The 16,961-nt window shown below is 33.2% G+C and overlaps 2 protein-coding genes and 1 long non-coding RNA gene across 11 annotated transcripts; all 3 read left to right on the top strand.

Annotated features, from left to right (window-relative positions):
- Positions 1-696: 696 nt before the first annotated feature.
- LOC146900702 (naringenin,2-oxoglutarate 3-dioxygenase-like) lies at positions 697-7,400 on the top strand. The gene is made up of 4 exons (XM_085731773.1): positions 697-1,068; positions 5,115-5,178; positions 5,827-6,255; positions 6,926-7,400. The coding sequence occupies exons 1-4, from the start codon at positions 770-772 to the stop codon at positions 7,229-7,231; spliced, it is 1,098 nt and encodes a 365-aa protein (XP_085587899.1). The 5' UTR covers positions 697-769; the 3' UTR covers positions 7,232-7,400.
- Positions 1,413-4,736, top strand: LOC146900703 (uncharacterized). Of its 3 annotated transcripts, XR_015023122.1 has the most exons (5): positions 1,413-1,757; positions 1,910-1,998; positions 2,514-2,690; positions 3,778-3,920; positions 3,998-4,736. It is a non-coding gene; the product is annotated as an uncharacterized LOC146900703 (long non-coding RNA). The 3 variants fall into 3 exon arrangements; XR_015023121.1 differs by lacking the exon at positions 2,514-2,690 and having other exon boundaries at positions 1,414-1,757; XR_015023120.1 differs by lacking the exons at positions 1,413-1,757; positions 1,910-1,998; positions 2,514-2,690 and having other exon boundaries at positions 2,700-3,920.
- Positions 7,401-10,124: 2,724 nt separating the features above from the next.
- Positions 10,125-16,866, top strand: LOC146900701 (endonuclease/exonuclease/phosphatase family protein). Of its 7 annotated transcripts, XR_015021058.1 has the most exons (11): positions 10,125-10,397; positions 11,005-11,226; positions 11,448-11,533; positions 12,041-12,156; positions 12,246-12,326; positions 12,656-12,856; positions 13,199-13,359; positions 13,446-14,128; positions 15,103-15,226; positions 15,378-15,589; positions 16,073-16,866. XR_015021058.1 is itself a non-coding variant. In XM_085731342.1 (9 exons), the coding sequence occupies exons 1-9, from the start codon at positions 10,178-10,180 to the stop codon at positions 16,142-16,144; spliced, it is 1,842 nt and encodes a 613-aa protein (XP_085587468.1). In that variant the 5' UTR covers positions 10,125-10,177; the 3' UTR covers positions 16,145-16,866. The 7 variants fall into 7 exon arrangements, 3 of the variants coding, with proteins under 3 accessions (XP_085587468.1, XP_085587469.1, XP_085587467.1); XR_015021059.1 differs by lacking the exon at positions 15,103-15,226; XR_015021057.1 differs by having other exon boundaries at positions 15,103-15,589.
- The last annotated feature ends 95 nt before the right edge of the window (positions 16,867-16,961 follow it).

The raw sequence follows: 16,961 nt of genomic DNA, 5'->3' as shown, positions 1-16,961 counted from the left end.
ATATTAGTTAAGGAAAAAAAATACACTGAATAAACATTTTTCATACTTAAAGATTTTGACTACACAACTTTTAAAAAAGTTTTATCATTTTTGATTCCTTAACTAGTGCTACAAGAATGCTAGTTAGCATTTTCCTTTAAATTTTTGCAAATTATTGAAAATGGTTTTAGGAAATTATTTCAAGAAGTGTTGGAAAAGAGTAGGTGAATTATGGCTCATTACTTTAATCATTTTATGGTTTGCTGCTATTGCATGGGGCTTTTTTTAATTTGTATGGTTTGTTTAATTTGCGCGTGGTACATGCAGTATCTAAGTAATGGACGGTTCAAAAATGCTGATCACCAAGCAGTGGTGAATTCCAACTACAGCCGTTTATCTGTGATGGATGAACCAATCACTTTTGCTGAAATGTATAGGAGGAAGATGAGTAAGGACCTTGAGATTGCTAGGATGAAGAAGCTGGGTAGGGACCTACATAAGACAAAACTTGAGCCCAAACCATTGAATGAGATTCTTGCTTAGACTTGCACAATTATAAATGGCATTGTGTTTTCCGTGCGTTGTATAATAGTAATTACATAAAACTATTGATGTGTCTAGTCCCTCTGTCTATATCATAGTATTATTTTATTCAATATAACTACTCAAATGCCCCTCTCTTTGTAAAACAAAACGTATATAAAAAGGGTCCAATAACTTTTACCTTTGAGCATTCAATAAACACAACCTTATCTAGCTCAGGAAACGTTTCCAACTTTCTATACAAACAATGGCACCAGTGAAAACTCTCAAATATCTAGCTCAAGAAAAGACCCTCGAGTCTAGCTTCATTCGAGATGATAGTGAGCGTCCAAAAGTTGCATACAATCATTTCAGCAATGAGATTCCAATCATTTCTCTTGCTGGAATCGACGATGTTGATGGCCGTAGAATAGAGACTTGCAACAAGATTGTGGAGGCTTGTGAGAATTGGGGTATCTTCCAAATTGTTGATCATGGTGTAGGTCAAAAGCTCATTGCTGAGATGACCCGTTTGGCTAAAGGGTTCTTTGATTTACCACCGGAGGACACTACAAAAAAACGCGTTAATTCTGGCGGTTTTGTACCGGCGGTCACTGTAAACCGCCACTATATCCGGTGTATTGCGGCAGTTTTTCTAGCCGCCGCTTTATACAGTACATTACGGCGGTTTTAACTGCCAGTATTAACAAAATTTAATGGCACAATTTTTATTGTATATTGAGGCATTTTAAACTGCCGCTATTAGCCTTTTTAATTTTTCAACTGAACATCATTGGCGCACTAACTTCCCTCTTATTTTTTCCCAATTTTTTAGGCGCACTAACTTCCCTCTTTTTTTCCTCAATTTTTTAGAAAATTCATCCATATTTTTCTTCTTAACATAAAATAAAATATTTTATAACAAAACATCAAAACCTTCTCACCGATTCCAAACCTTCTCCAAGCTTCCAAAGTTCCAAACCTTTTCCATCACTACAAAAACACCATGCTTTTCACCACATCCTAATCTTCAAACCTTCAATCCCTTCGATTCCTTCCATCAATCTTCGATTCCTTCCTGAATCTTCAAACCATGTTTTTCAATTGATTCCAAAAAACCCTCAAACACCCAAACTCATTCGATTCCCTCAAACCTCTAGTTTCCTAATCTTCAACCGATTTCAAAAACCTCAAACACCCAAACCTATCAATTCCATCTGTGGTCCCTGTCGAACTCTTCTCTCAACATGGTGATGGTGAGTATGAAGTTTGCTTAATCTGAAATACCCAAACCCTCATCTCTATATTATTCTTGATTTGAGTTCAGTTTTGATTATAAGATTGAAAATTTACTGCTGTTGTGAATTTTTTTTCGTTTTTGATTTTTTTGTTTTTGTTTTGCTGGTAGAAAAACTGAGGTTTGTGAAAAGAAACAAGCGGATCTACTGTTATTTGAGGTGGTTTGCTGCGACCCATCACTGTTATCACTGTTATTTGGTGAGGATATGAGTTATTTAAATTTCTTGTTTTGTTTGAGTTGTTTCTTAAAAACCATATCAGGAATAATGCATTTTTTTAAATAATGTTGAATGGTACTGATACTGTGCATACGAAATTTCAAGACTGATTTGATTTCTCCTATGTACCATATACCTATTTTGTCGGTTTCTAAGAAATAAATAAGTTGATTTCTCCTGTGTACCTACTTTGCTTTGAAAATATTTTAGCATCCTGGTAATGATGTAACTTGGAATGTGTAAACCATTATTCTAGATTTATTTTCAATCACTAAGTTTTCAAAAAATAATGAAGCATGCTTCTGTTGTAAGTGGTTTCTATAACACAAAGATTGTATTAATTAGAATATATCAACCTCAATGTGTTTAACTTTTTTTTTCTCTCCTAAGGTTTCATTATTCAATGTATATTTCTTACTCTCACAAAGAGTATTATAGGTATGTGGGTGTTCAGATAACAATTTTCAATCCAAATATTGTTTTGTACTTTAATAGTGTCTAGTGGTCAGATAGTGTGACCTTTATTGGGTCAGTGACATGGTAATGGAACTTATGTTTACCCTGGAGGTTGAAGATCATGCCTACAGAAACACTGTAAATACCAAATTTTAGCAGCCCTCACATGCTTACATACAATAATATACCATAAACTGCAGATCTCCACCAGATACGGTACATCATTTTCTTTTTATGATTTTTTTTGTTTGCTTATTCAATTAAACCTGAAAGATTATCAGTTTTGAGATTTTGGGCTGTGCAATATTTTGGGTTTTCATGTTGCTTTTTGTTATTTTGAATTTTAACATTTATATTCTAAATGTGTGGTATTCTTTTCATTTTGGAAATAAGGCCTTCTCAATTAAAACTTGGGTTATATGTTTACTTTGTACTAACTTTGAATTGTATGTTATTTTTTATATTTTTGGGTTTTGCATATCTGAAAGCACCAGTATTTATTTTATGTATTGGGGTTTGGCAATTGTGAATGGACTGTTTTATGTTTGACATGTATTATACTTTCTGTACGGTTACGAATCTTAATTATGGTTTATTGGTTTCATATTTCAATAGCACTATTGACCTTTTGTCCACTTTATTTGCAATTCTTCCTAGCTAAAATTGTGAAATGGACTTCAACAATGAACAAAGAGTTAGGCTTCTGTACTAGAGTTTTTTATGTTCTTAACTGAAGATACAAATCTATAATGAATGCCGCGGAAATAGTAATCTTCAGGTTGATTTCTCATGTTAAGTATCAATACTTTTTTGAACTTGTATTGATGAATCCTAAACACTTATATTAGTTCTGTTATTTCTTATTTTCAAAGCTTGTACTTAATTGAGTAATTTCTTTTACCTTAATTCCATAGTTTAATTAACAGTCTCATAATTCATACGCAGTACTATTTGAAAATTGTTTTCGGCTTTAACAAAAATCAGTTCTCAGAACATCTGATGATGGTCGAAATTGGTTCAATCTTTTCTTTTGTATAACAATTCTCAGAAGAAATTTCTTCCTTTGATCCTTCCATACTAATGATTGTAATGATTATAGTTAAAGAAAGCTAGCTAGTTTGTTCTGCCATTCTTCTTTATAAGGATAAGTGTGTATAACAGAATTTTCTCATAATAAATCTAGGTTGAATTGAATGTGCCTTTCTTTCCATAATCATATTGGTCTCTATTTCTTTGCTCTATATCAGTTTTTTCATTTCTATAACTTTAGAGTTTAATCTGACTTCTTTTGATGTTTGATAAGCTGGTTATGGTTAGGTTGAGTTTCTAGTTTGAAGTACCTACTATAATAAGCTGGCTTTCTAGATTGTGTTGCTTCCAATACTTAATACTTTGGTTGGAGAGAAAGTGATTCTTTGCTCAGCCTCACTTGCATCAACAACATATGTAAGTTATCTTTCTTTACTTCTTATTACATGCTTCCTAATATCTATAAGCTCTTTTCATAATATATTTTGGTGTAGGCTTGGCTTTCTGGATTAGCATGGGCACCTTGGGCAAAATTGATAACTTTCTATATCAAGTTTTACTTTTACTATGCATCATGTACTTTTACAGTGCCCTTATACAAATTTATATGCTTATATGGCTTGCTTAAAATTTCATTACCTGCATTTCCATGATAAAAGTTCACTATTGTAGGTACCATACTTAGGTGGGTCATTTGGCATTATCTATTTCCTTGAGAAACCTGATATGCATGTTAGATTAGCTTTCCTCATATTGTTATAGTTAGAATCAATTGTCCTGACTCCTGATATTGATAAAAGTTCACTATGTGTTATTTATTACCATCCTGTTATATAATCTATATAGTTTTGCATCTCTTTCCTTTTGGGGAGTTATTGATAGAAAGACAACTGATCAATGAGAGGCTGATTTTGAAACTCTAGTTCCTCTTTTAATACATTGTTTTTTATCAAGTTGCTATTGTTGTTTTGTGAAATAGCATTATGTGAACCTTATTTGATCCATATGTATGTGTGTGCATGTACAAGAGAAGTTGGAGAGCATAAAATTAGGGGAATGAGGAGGACCACACATACATGGAAGAGATCAGAGATAAACTCTACAACATAATTAAAGAGCTTAAGTTTATTTTATAAACGTTCACGAGGTTGTTGGACTGTGTTACACATTGTAATATTACAATTTATGTATAAAAATACTTTATACTATTTCTAATAATTGTTATTTAGGTGATTTGTTCAGGTTTTTAATTTTTTTTTTTTAAAAAGGCAATTGTGGCGGCTCAAACTGCCACTATTTGTAAAAAAAAATTAATTCTAAAATGGCTATTACGGCAGTTCAAAGTGCCACTATGCACACTTTTTTTTGTTGTGAATTGTGTATATTCCGGCGGTTCAAACCGCCGTATTAACCAACCAATTAGCCGCCATTATATTCAATGCGTATTGCGGCAGTCTGCATGGCGGTCCGTATTAAACTGCCATTTTAAACTTTGTGGCAGGAAAAATTTCGGCAGTTTTGAAACCGCCAGTCTGGTATATAGTGGCGGCTAAAACTGCCGCAATAAGCGATTTTTAGCCGCCGCAATTCACGTGATTTTTTGTAGTGGGAGAAGCTTCGGTTTGACCTTTCCGGTGGTAAAAAGGGTGGCTTCATAGTCTCTAGTCATCTTCAAGTAACCAAATTTTCTTCTATTAACACTATCTACATACATTGTCTCTTTTCACCTCAAAATCTTGCATCTATCATTGCTAAAATTTATAAGCACATATAAAAGAACACTGACAAAATACAAGCAAATTAATCTAATCAAACGTGTCCAATTTTTTTAGATAAACTCATTAGATCCATTTTGCTTATATTTTGTTACGAAAGAATATGTGTGTTTGCGGTTCGGTTTGTAACGATTTTAAAGCTAAAAGTCATATGATCCAAATATATATCAAACGAACATGCATTTTGGTTTTAGATTAGAATGGTTTATTGAATTTTCATGAACACACTTGTAGAGTGTGTCAACATCTAAAAAAATGGTCCAAAGATGAACCTTTACTATTTGTTGTAAAAAGATGGTTTACTAAAACTTACCAAAAATATTAGGGTTTACCTAGATCAGATCCATATTAGATATATTATTTTTGGAGCAATATTAGATATATTATTAAAACATACATAAATTATATATTTATATAATGATTCATCTAACTAATAATTATGGACCCATTCCATTTTTTTATGAATGCCAACTCATGTTCCTTGCCATATTTGATTATTATTCCCATTATGATTGTCGTATAGTGAACATGGAAATAATTTTTTACAGGGAGAACCAGTGAAGGATTGGAGAGAGATGATGATATATTTTTCATACCCAATTAAACAAAGAGACTATTCAAGGTGGCCAAACAAGCCTGAAGGATGGAAAGAGGTGACCGAGCAATACAGTGAGAAGCTAATGAGTTTATCATGCAAGCTATTAGAAGTGTTATCTGAGGCTATGGGGTTAGAAAAAGATGCTCTAACAAAAGCATGTGTTGATATGGATCAGAAGCTTGTGATCAATAACTATCCAAAATGCCCTCAACCTGACCTAACTCTTGGACTGAAACGACACACTGACCCTGGCACCATTACTCTATTGCTTCAAGACCTAGTTGGTGGCCTTCAAGCTACCAGAGATAATGGTAAAACGTGGATTACTGTTAAGCCAATTGAAGGTGCTTTTGTTGTCAATATTGGAGATCATGGTCACGTGAGTACTGTTCTATGCAATTTTTTTTTTTTTTTAAGGAAGTTCTATGCAAATTATTAAAAGAAGTTATTGTTTTTCAATATATATCATTTATAATACTATTAACTTATCTGAGAACATAAAAAAAAAAAAAAAATTAGAGTTAAAACATTATTATAAAAAAAAAAAATATGACAGCTATAAGATATAGAGAATATTTTATTGCATGGTGTCTTATTTTTAGTAGCGTAATGTTGTAGCTTCACATATATTGTATGTTCCACACGTGGAATTGAACTTTTTTCGCAGTAAAACACATGCTTAATCACTTTTAAAATAGCAAATACTAAAATTATTAGAAGGGATCCCTGAAGAATTTTGTAGACTTTGAAATCTTTTGTCAATAAATAAGTATGTTACATAGTTTGTACCCAAAAAAAAATAATAGTATGTTAGATAGAAGTAGATACTCCATAAATTAAGGTAGTGTATAATAAATGGTCACACTTCACGTGGCCAATTTAAATTTTCGCAAATCATTGAAAATGGTTTTAGGAACATTATTTCAAGAAGTGTTGGAAAAGAGTATGTGAATATGGCTCATTACTTTAATCATTTTATGATTTGCTGTTATTGCATGGGCCATTTTTTAATTTTTATGATTTGTTTAATTTGCTCGTGGTACATGCAGTTTCTAAGTAATGGACGGTTCAAAAATGCTGATCACCAAGCAGTGGTGAATTCCAACTACAGCCGTTTATCCATAGCAACGTTCCAAAATCCAGCACCAGATGCAACTGTGTACCCTTTGAAGATTAGAGATGGAGATAAATCTGTGATGGAAGAACCAATTACTTTTGCTGAAATGTATAGGAGGAAAATGAGCAAGGACCTTGAGATTGCTAGGATGAAGAAGCTTGGTAAGGAAGAAAAAGAACTTAGGGACCTACAGAAGGCAAAACTTGAGCCCAAACCATTGAATGAGATTCTTGCTTAGACTTGCATAATTATGATATAGTAGTAGTAATTATTCCCTATAAATTGTGTTTTTCGTTCGTTGAATAACTATGTTTAATTCGTCCTTGCGGAAGATGTATTTTATGCATTTGATTTTGTACCTTATCCGTCTATTAATAATACATTTTAAGCTATATTACGCACTCCCGAATTGATCCTCACACAATTTTGAAGAAAGAAAAAAAAAAATTGATCCTCACACAATATTGCTTATGTGACACCATTTCAAGGCCCTCCAAATAAACTTTAAACTCTATATTAAACTTTACTAAGATTAAATAGAGAACATAAAATAGAGTGATTACATTCCATTGATATGGAGGGGGTGCGTGGAGACTCCTTTGGAGGGGTTGAGATCATCTCCATTTATTAAAATAAATGGAGATTGCAATTAGGAAAGAGATAGACACAAAAAATAGGTGGTAGGTCGAATCATTAAATTGGTCTCATCATCATTAATTATTTTCAAGATTTTTTGTGTTTATATCTCTTCAAATGAAAGAAATGAAGAAGAGATTAAATGGAGAGGATATTAACTCCCTTTGGAGAAGATTACCGTTTGTGTGGGAGGGGGAGCAAATTGATAACCTTTTGGCCACTATAAATGGGTTTAGAGGGAGGACAGTGGAAAATTCATGCGGTGAAAATTGGAGGAGGGAGAACAATTCTCGGTAAACTCTACATATCAGGTTCTAGAGGTTATTGATTCTTGATGGAGCTTTGAATAGCATGGAGAAAGAGTGTTTTGACTTAATTTAGAAGAGTCTGGCCCCTTCAAACATGGTGTTTTTCTCTTGGACCCTACTTTTAGATCGTATTCCAACGCGATCGAATCTTGCTCGGAATGTGTTGGATGGAACTTCAAACTCGAACTATATATTGTGACTTGGGTGAGGACCTAAGAAATATTTTTTTTTGAGAAATTACTCGTAACAACTTCTTATTTAAAACTATTTTTTTATTTTTTTTAATTGTAGCAAACAAATACGCGATACTAAGTGATTGTTTATTTAAATGATTTTTTTTCAAACAAAACCACTTCTTCCTTCCTAAATTATAAGTCATTTGGGTCATTTCACACAACTTAAGAAAATAATTAATTTTCTATGAGTAATAGAAAAATTATGAGTTATTTTACAAAATTATCTTTTGTATGAGAAAGATAAATTAAATAAGGCAAAATGACTCTCGTCGACCCTTAACTTATTTAAGTAAACATTTTGTTCTTTATCTTTTTTCATGTTATTTTTGTCCTTTTAGTCAATTTTCATATGAATTTTCAAGTTTCAAATCATGATTTTATTTCACAATAAGCTCATAGAGTTGAAATCCATGGTCTTTCATTCATGTACTCTTGTGAATTTTATATTTGATGTTTGAAAATTGATATGCAAAAGACTGTATGGACGAATATGACATAAAAAAAATATAAAAGACGAAATCAATACCTAAAATTAAGTTAAGAGACGTTGAGAGTAATTTTGCCATTAAATAATCGAAAAGAAAAGAATAATAAATAGTTATTTTTTATTTTAGAGGAAATGGTTAATCTCTTATTACTTAAAGTTAACCCGCAAACAATATTTTGCCCTAGATTTACCCTAATTTCTTTGCTTAATTTTACTATATTAACCCTATCTCTTATCTCTTATTACTTAAAGTTAACCCATAAGCAATATTTTGCCCTAGATTTACCCTAATTTCTCTGCTTAATTTTACTATATTAACCCTATCTCTTCTATTATCTCTTATTACTTAAAGTTAATCCGTAAGCAATATTTTGCCTTAGATTTAACCTAATCTCTCTGCTTAATTTTACTATATTAACTCTACCTCTTTTATTATCTCTTATCTCTTATTACTTAAAGTTAACCCGTAAGCAATATTTTGCCCTAGATTTACCCTAATTTCTCTGCTTAATTTTGCTATATTAACCCTGTCTGTTATTAATAAAGCTTAACTCGTCTCGCTATTACTTAAAGTTTAACCCGTCTCGCTATTATGTTAGTCAAATTATGTTCCTAATTTCAATGATAATCGCATTTAATGTTCATTCCAATTAAAAGATCAAAATTGATGTCGTGTTACAATATCAAGGTCGATGGCATGGACGTAATATGATATGGTACAGTACCAATGTCTATGATAATTAATATTATGAATTTAATTATAATTAGAACAATTATGACATTCAACTAAACTATTTTGTTACATGTTAATGTCAAATATTACCTTCGATATGACCCGTGCGAAAGCACGGGTCGATGGTCTAGTTGTATAATAAGAAAAATAAAATAAATGTTCTCGTGAGCTTAACTTAGTTGGTATGGACAATGCATAATATATGCAAGGTCCGAGGTTCAAACCCTGACCACCACCAAAAAAGAAAAATAAAATAAATGTTTCATTGAAATTGTAAAACAATGAATAATTTGGTACTCTGTCTCATATTACTTGACACAGTTGACTCTGACAAACATATATTTTTTATCTTTCATATCTTCAATTCTCTATTAGAAAAGAATCATGAAAATTTAATATTTTAAAAATACTCATCGAGACGAATCCAACAACATCTTACATGAAATTCTCTATTTATATTTGTATATTAGCAGAAAAATACATATATTAGTAGAAAAATACGATCAAAGTATTTTTAAGTCAATACTGTACATTGTCAAATAGGTCGTCTATTATGGAACGGAGGAGGTATAATTTTTTCATTAAAAAGGGAAATTGTCATTTTCGTCCATGTAACGAGTAATTCTAAAATAGCTGTGGCTCTTGACCGGTATGAAATTAAATACTTACGAGTAAATATAGTGAGAGATGACTATTTGGCTGATAAGTGAATGAATGATTCCGTAAGTGCTAACATTTCCAATGTGTCAAAATACATTACCTGAACGATAGATTGTTTCAGAAAATGAAGATAGTGAGTTACAACGTGAACGGTTTGAGACAACGCATAACTCAGTTCGGTTCTCTTCGTAATCTTCTTAATTCATTCGACGCTGACATTCTTTGTTTTCAGGAGACAAAACTTAGTAGGCAAGATGTTACAGCTGATTTGGTTATGGTTGATGGATACGAATCTTTCTTTTCTTGTACCAGAACTTCTCAAAAGGGCCGAACCGGTTATTCTGGTAACATGTTTGTTTCATTCTATTGATTCTGTAAAATTGATAAAAGTGAGTTGAAAGCTAGGCAGCACGGACACTTTTAATCGAAGGTGTGTCCAGTGTTTGACACCGACACATGTAATTACATTGAATTATGTCATTTTTCAAATTATTATCTATGTGTCTGTGTCGTGCATGGTGTCTGTGTTTGTATCTGTGCTTCATAGGTTGAAAGTAAAATGATTTATATTTGGACGCATTGACAATATATTTGAGTGTTAAAATCAATTATAGATTAAAAAACTCCGATTTCTAGCTTCAAGTTAGAATCAATTCTTGAGGTAAAATCAATTTTACTGGAGAGCAACCTAACATGTCAAAATCAGTTTTACATATCTAGAATCAATTTTGGCTCCTTAACATTGCATATATAACCTTAAGATTCATGGATGAAATGCGTCAAGAATCTTGTTTAATTGGTTGCAAAAACTAGGTGCTAAAAAAACAACTACATTTGCTGCAAAAGAGTTATTATTGTTATGCTATTAAGCTAAGTGGTTGTTTGTGGAAATGAAAACTCTAGGCTAAATAGTACTAAACTTCAAGCAATAAATTTGATTTGAGTGTGCAGGTGTTATTACATTTTGTCGTGTAAGGTCTGCTTTTTCAAGTAACGAAGCAGCATTGCCTTTGGCAGCTGAGGAAGGATTCACTGGCCTATTGTGTAGCTCTCAAACTAGTGAAGGAAAGTCGCCATTCTTTATGGAAGAAGATCTTGAGGATTTTTCAAAAGATGAGCTTCTCAGTGTTGATAGTGAAGGGCGATGTGTTGTCACTGATCATGGTCACTTTGGTGCGTGTCCTGTCTATATGCCTATTATCAAACATATATCTACCATAACCAAAAAAATTAGAAGTTGTATGAAGTGATATAAAATTTTGTGCCTGTGACCCAAAAGAATGATACATATTTTGTTTGAAACTTTGGATCAGTCATCCATGTTTTTTACTTTTTGTTTTGAAAGAAAATTATATTATAAATGTTTTGACGTAGTTGTGTTTGCATCTATCTAGTTCTTTTCAATATTTATGGGCCTCGAGCTGGAGGTGATGACACAGAGAGGATTCAGTTTAAAAAAACTTTTTACAGGATAATGCAGGTATGTATATGATCGAAAATCATTACTTTGCTGACTATTTTCACGCTTATAAGTTTAACTACAGCTTTTGTTGTTATGTGGATCTTGGCTGTTTTATTATGCTACAATTGCTAGTGTTACTGGGTAAATATGTAATTATAAGTCACATTGATAATTTGGAACTAGAATTTGAAATTCTCCAAACTTCGTAACATTGATTATGTTTGATTTATCCAATTGTTTCATTTCTGGGAAAATGTAACTTGCTAACGGTTTATCCGTCAATATCGTTTGGGGTTTAGGAAAATCTAAAGCTGGTTAATAAAACTTGTTTTTATCATTACACCATTTGTGTTTCCCATAAATCAGCATGATTCAATGAACATTTAAGTGTCAAGTTCAGGAAACACCATCTGTTTTAAATCAGGATATGTTATTATCATAGTTTATCTGCTTACCTTTGATGCCTCCATTTTTCACTTTTGTTTTTGTTTTCTATTTGATTGATGTTGATAGTCTCTTTAATAGAAAAGATTGGAGTCTCTACTGCATCAAGGAAGGAGAATATTTGTTGTTGGTGATCTCAATATTGCACCATTTGCAGTTGATCGATGTGATGCAGGACCTGATTTTGAAAAAAATGAGTGAGCTGACTGCCAGATTCCTGTAAAGTATGTTTAATATCAAACACACGAATAATTATCTTAAACTCTTTGCACAAATTCTCGTGTAGGTTTAGAAGATGGTTCAGATCAATGTTAATCGAAAATGGAGGTCGCTTTTCTGATGTTTTCCGAGCAAAGCATCCTGATAAGTAAGAATGCTGGTTACCTGTATTTTTTAATATCAAATATTGATGTGTAGTATCCCCTTGGAAATTCTATTGCTGATACCATCCCTGACACTTGTTTTCAGATTCAGAGCACTTGTTTGAAAATGATGAACTATGTTTTTGCTTCAAAATTCAAATACTATTTTTAACTTGAATTGATGATACGTTTCTCTGTGCACTTGGATTGTGTTGTACGCTAATCCTCCATATTTACCCATGTTCCGTTGTTTGTGTTTTCAACTCTGTCTAAATCTTCAATATCATCATCAATATGGTCATGTCATAATTGCACTAATTGAGTTTTTATGCAGAATGGATGCATACACCTGTTGGTCGCAAAGTTCAGGTGCTGAAGTGTTTAACTATGGGAGTAGAATCGACCATGTTCTATGTGCTGGTTCATGCTTACATAAATCAGATGACCTGCAATCCCACAGTTTTATAGGATGCCATGTTAAGGAATGTGAAATTCTGTCTCAGTACAAACGGTTCAAACCTGAAAGCACACTGAGGTAAGGTACAAATGTTGCATATTAAATATATTATTGCAAGTCCCAACCAAAATAAATAAAAATATTGCAAGCTATGTTTTCTGTGAAATATGAACATGGACGGCGGACTTTCTTTGGTCATACGATAACATTTCATATGTTGTAGAATATATCATTTCCCATTTCACATTTATGGAATTTCATAGTACATTTTATACCTTTCTTTTCTAACTCCTAGTGAGGTTTTTTCACCACTACTGTGTCAAATGGTTCAAGATTTGCACAAATCTGTGCTGCATGTCTTCCTGGAGGTTAGGATAAGAATATTGATTTTAACTTTGACTTTATGATCTGCATGAACAGTTCCCACAGATGGAAGGGAGGACAAAGCATTAAACTTGAAGGATCCGATCATGCTCCAGTTTGTGTGACTTTAATGGAAATTCCTGAGGTCTCTCTGCATAGTACTCCCTCCTTATCTTCTAGATATGTTCCCATGGTTCATGGCGTACAGCAAACTCTAGGTAACAAGACATTGTTTTGTCTTATGGTGATAGTTTTTTTTACGTAAGATATCATTGTTTATTTGTTTTTGAACTTCCTATGGCAGTATCATTGTTGATGAAAAGACGAGTTTCTGAATCGTGCAAGATGGCACACGGAGACATTTCAACGGTTAGTACTTGTGAGAGAATAGAAGAATCGGTTGAGAAAATTGGTTCGTCTACCTGTGAACGCGATTTGTTTCCAAACCAGGATTCAGAAGGTAGCATTTTGAAACCAAATGAACTTTCCACGGGTTCTTCTCAGGAGTCTGTTTCTAAATCAGGAAGTGTATATGAAAAATCAATAACTCGGAAATGCAATGAATCCAAGAAAAAAGCTAGAAATAGTCAATCGTCCCAACTCTCCATTAGATCATTTTTTCAGAAAAGCACAAGTCTTGACAATGGTGTCAAGGAGTCTTGTATTGATTTCTCTAATAATGAGGCAGAACCCTCACAACCCAACTCTCAATTACTTGAAACTTCTACAGTGTTTGATAATAGTAGCAATCCTGGGCAAGATGAAATGAATGCTGATGTGTGTGGTCAGGATTTAGCTGAAATAAATGATAGTTCTAGAAAGGAAGAAAAGAGTAATGTAGCTTCACAAGAGTGGCAAAGAATACAAAAATTGATGCAGAACAGTATACCTCTTTGCAAGGGACATAAGGAACCTTGTATTGCTCGAGTGGTAAAGAAACAAGGAATTAATTTTGGTCGTAGATTCTATGCTTGTGCACGTGCTGAGGTAAACTGTTTCCTTCAAGTGGTTTTGTGCATTGTATTTTTGTCTCTGAACATTATTATCGTGCACTGCAATGTGAATATTGTGAGGATATGGCTCATTTGTTTTATATCCAAATATTTTGAACCCTGCAGCTCTGTAAGGGTTGCACAATTCATAGTTGAATTTTATATCTTTTACTATTTTGTTTTTGATTTGTTGCGTCAGACTATTTCAAAGTATTTCTTACTTTCATATAAAAGTTGTGAAGTGCATTATAAGAGCAATCTCGTCCCGCTTATTTGCTCAATAGAGAAAATTTGTTATCTCTAGTTCCAATTGCTCTTTTGATTATTTGATCAAGGCAAGTGAGGGAAATACTTAATTTGCAAGTGTTAACAGAGATATTGAGTAAACCAGTTAATAACACTTTTTATATGTAATTAATAAAAGTATTAACTTTAATTAAATCAGAAAACCATAGTATAGTGGTTCTTTATTTTTTTAATTAGAAGAGGGTACCATTACTATTCTCAGAGATGTTATAAGAAACCATTAGTCTTCTCCTAACAGTTTAAACTTTTGGGATTGTTTTGTTCATGCCATGGTTACCAAAGGCTCTATGACCATCTAGGCTAGAGTTTGATTCTTGTTTCCCCTGAAGTTAATAAAGAAGCTGAAATTTAGCACAAGGCTTGTGCATGGTCCGCACTTCAAGCCCAAAGGGCTCTTGCACGAGGGAGCATTAAAGATAGAACGAAAAACCATTCATGTATCTTCTTCTAACTGTTTAAGCTTTTTGAGTATTTTTATATTTATTGTTTGGTTCTGTTAAAATTAAGAATCTTTAGATATTCCTTTAGTTATGTAACCAAAAAAAAAGATATTGCTTTAGTTATACAACTTCCTAGATTGATTTTAAAGTATTTATTGTAAAACCATTATAAATACAAGGTGTGTGATCTCATTATAGACACACAGCTTTACATATTTTACAGGTTCACATAAGGAAAAGGGGGGAAGGGGTGGTATGGGATGTGAGGGATGAAATTCCTTGTTTGGTTTGATTGAAGGCAAAGGGATGGGAGATAAGAGAACCCTTCTATTGTTTGGTTTGCAAAGGTAAGGGAGGGAAAATAAAACTAATTTACCATTATATCCTTCTAGAAAAATGAAAGAAAGGAATCAGGGATGAGAGATAAGATAACCCTTCTGTTATTTGGTCTCATTTTCCTTTTCATTAATGTTTGAACTTAACACCGAGTCTATGCAGAGTTTAGTGTGTCCATAAGGTTGAGAATTGCAACAATTATCTGGATTATAATGCTAGAAGCCCCCTATTTTCCTTTCGATGTCAACTTTGATGATGCTTTAGAACAGGAATTTGATGGGGAAGACAAGAGACTGTAACTAGATCAATTAAAAGGGAGTCTCTAACAAAGGGAAAGTTAGTGTTACAGTTGATGCTCAACTGCTCAAGTCAAGGTGATGATTTTATTGAGTGTCAGAAATGATTGTTTGCTTGTTTTTTTATTCAAACTTCAAAGTATTAGAGTAACTATGGCTCACAGCTCAGGGAAATGCTGGAAGGGGAACAGATCGTGGGAAAAGTAGAGAATATTGTGTTGGAGGGATGAAACATTAAGAATTTGAAGTTTAGAATTAAATTGACAGTTAAATCTAAGGAGTTAAATAAGGTTTGACCCTTAACTTAATGATAACTAGCACAGTTGCATCGTCCAATAATGAAGCTATAAGCAGCTCAACACTTGTTTTAAGGGAGGGATTGGGTTCTGACTTCTAATGAGCTATGTCAGGTGCCTGCAATGAGTTACATTATAGCTGCAACTGCTGGCGCCTGGCGGCTTAGTAATCTTTCAACCTTGTCTCTTCATGGTCTTTCATTCCGTAATTGTGTATCACCCTATACACCAAGTGGTGAATATTAATATGTTTTCCTCCTTACAGGGCCCTGCATCTAATCCTGAAGCAAACTGTGGCTACTTTAAATGGGCTACTTCAAAGTCTAAGAATAAATAATGGTGGCAAAGAACATTTGAATTGCTTTGTTGGTGACAGTATGGAGCATCGCAGTTTTGAATGATTCTGAAAGTGCAACACTGCAACAACCTATTTGAAGGAGATGCCTCTCTAATATTTTGTCCACCCTTTTTGACACATCGTAGCAGGCATGTTTCTCCGCAGAGGAGAATAATTAAGAAGTAAACGATATAAGGAATTGGATAAAAGAAAATTAGTCCGGCTATCAATACTTCATCTCAGCATCTAACATGGTTGGATCCTACCACTCTAGCATAAATTGAGGCGGCCAACAACCCTAGGTGATTTATTTACTTGAGATTCTGCTTAACATGTCCCTGCACCATGTTTGTTGTGAAACGTGCTCCATCAAGCAATCCAATGATTAAACTCGTGATCTTGCCGCCTACCTTGGCTTCTACGACTACTTCGGTGTAAAAGTTTGTCACCACCTCATTTTCTTTTAGGCATCAGAAGTGGTAGAATTTTGTGTTTATCAGTTTCTGGTGGATTGATAGGTCTTAGCCCACATGTAGGGGGTGGAGTCACATTACTGTCACAAGAAATGCTAATTTCAACTAATGATAGTGTTGAAGAGAATGTATTGGTAACTCTTATTTTGTAAAGTCGCTACTAATATTCATGTATCCTTTCTGCTCAAGTCATCTTGTGCTACGGCCCATTTGATTTACTGAAAGAAACTGTAGTTAGTCAGATAAAAATATAGCATGTCCTTGACCAAAAAATAGTGTATTCATAAGTAATTTATTTAGCATTTTTTTTATTTTTTATTTATTTAATTTAGGTGTTCTTGTGA

Source organism: Medicago sativa, chromosome 8 (assembly GCF_051527215.1).
Source record: "Medicago sativa cultivar Bolivia chromosome 8, Bolivia_mono, whole genome shotgun sequence".
NCBI lineage: Eukaryota > Viridiplantae > Streptophyta > Magnoliopsida > Fabales > Fabaceae > Medicago > Medicago sativa.
Note: the sequence above shows the minus strand (reverse complement) of the source record. Positions and strands in the feature narration are given on the sequence as shown.

Excerpts from the sequence above, each read along its gene's own strand:
- LOC146900702 (XM_085731773.1), top strand. The coding sequence starts at position 770 with ATGGCACCAGTGAAAACTCTCAAATATCTAGCTCAAGAAAAGACCCTC. Across the intron at positions 5,179-5,826 it reads TAGTCTCTAGTCATCTTCAA|GGAGAACCAGTGAAGGATTG; the intron begins GTAACCAAATTT and ends AATTTTTTACAG. Across the intron at positions 6,256-6,925 it reads ATATTGGAGATCATGGTCAC|TTTCTAAGTAATGGACGGTT; the intron begins GTGAGTACTGTT and ends TGGTACATGCAG.
- LOC146900701 (XM_085731341.1), top strand. The coding sequence starts at position 10,178 with ATGAAGATAGTGAGTTACAACGTGAACGGTTTGAGACAACGCATAACT. Across the intron at positions 11,534-12,040 it reads CTTTTTACAGGATAATGCAG|AAAAGATTGGAGTCTCTACT; the intron begins GTATGTATATGA and ends TCTCTTTAATAG. Across the intron at positions 12,157-12,245 it reads CCTGATTTTGAAAAAAATGA|GTTTAGAAGATGGTTCAGAT; the intron begins GTGAGCTGACTG and ends ATTCTCGTGTAG.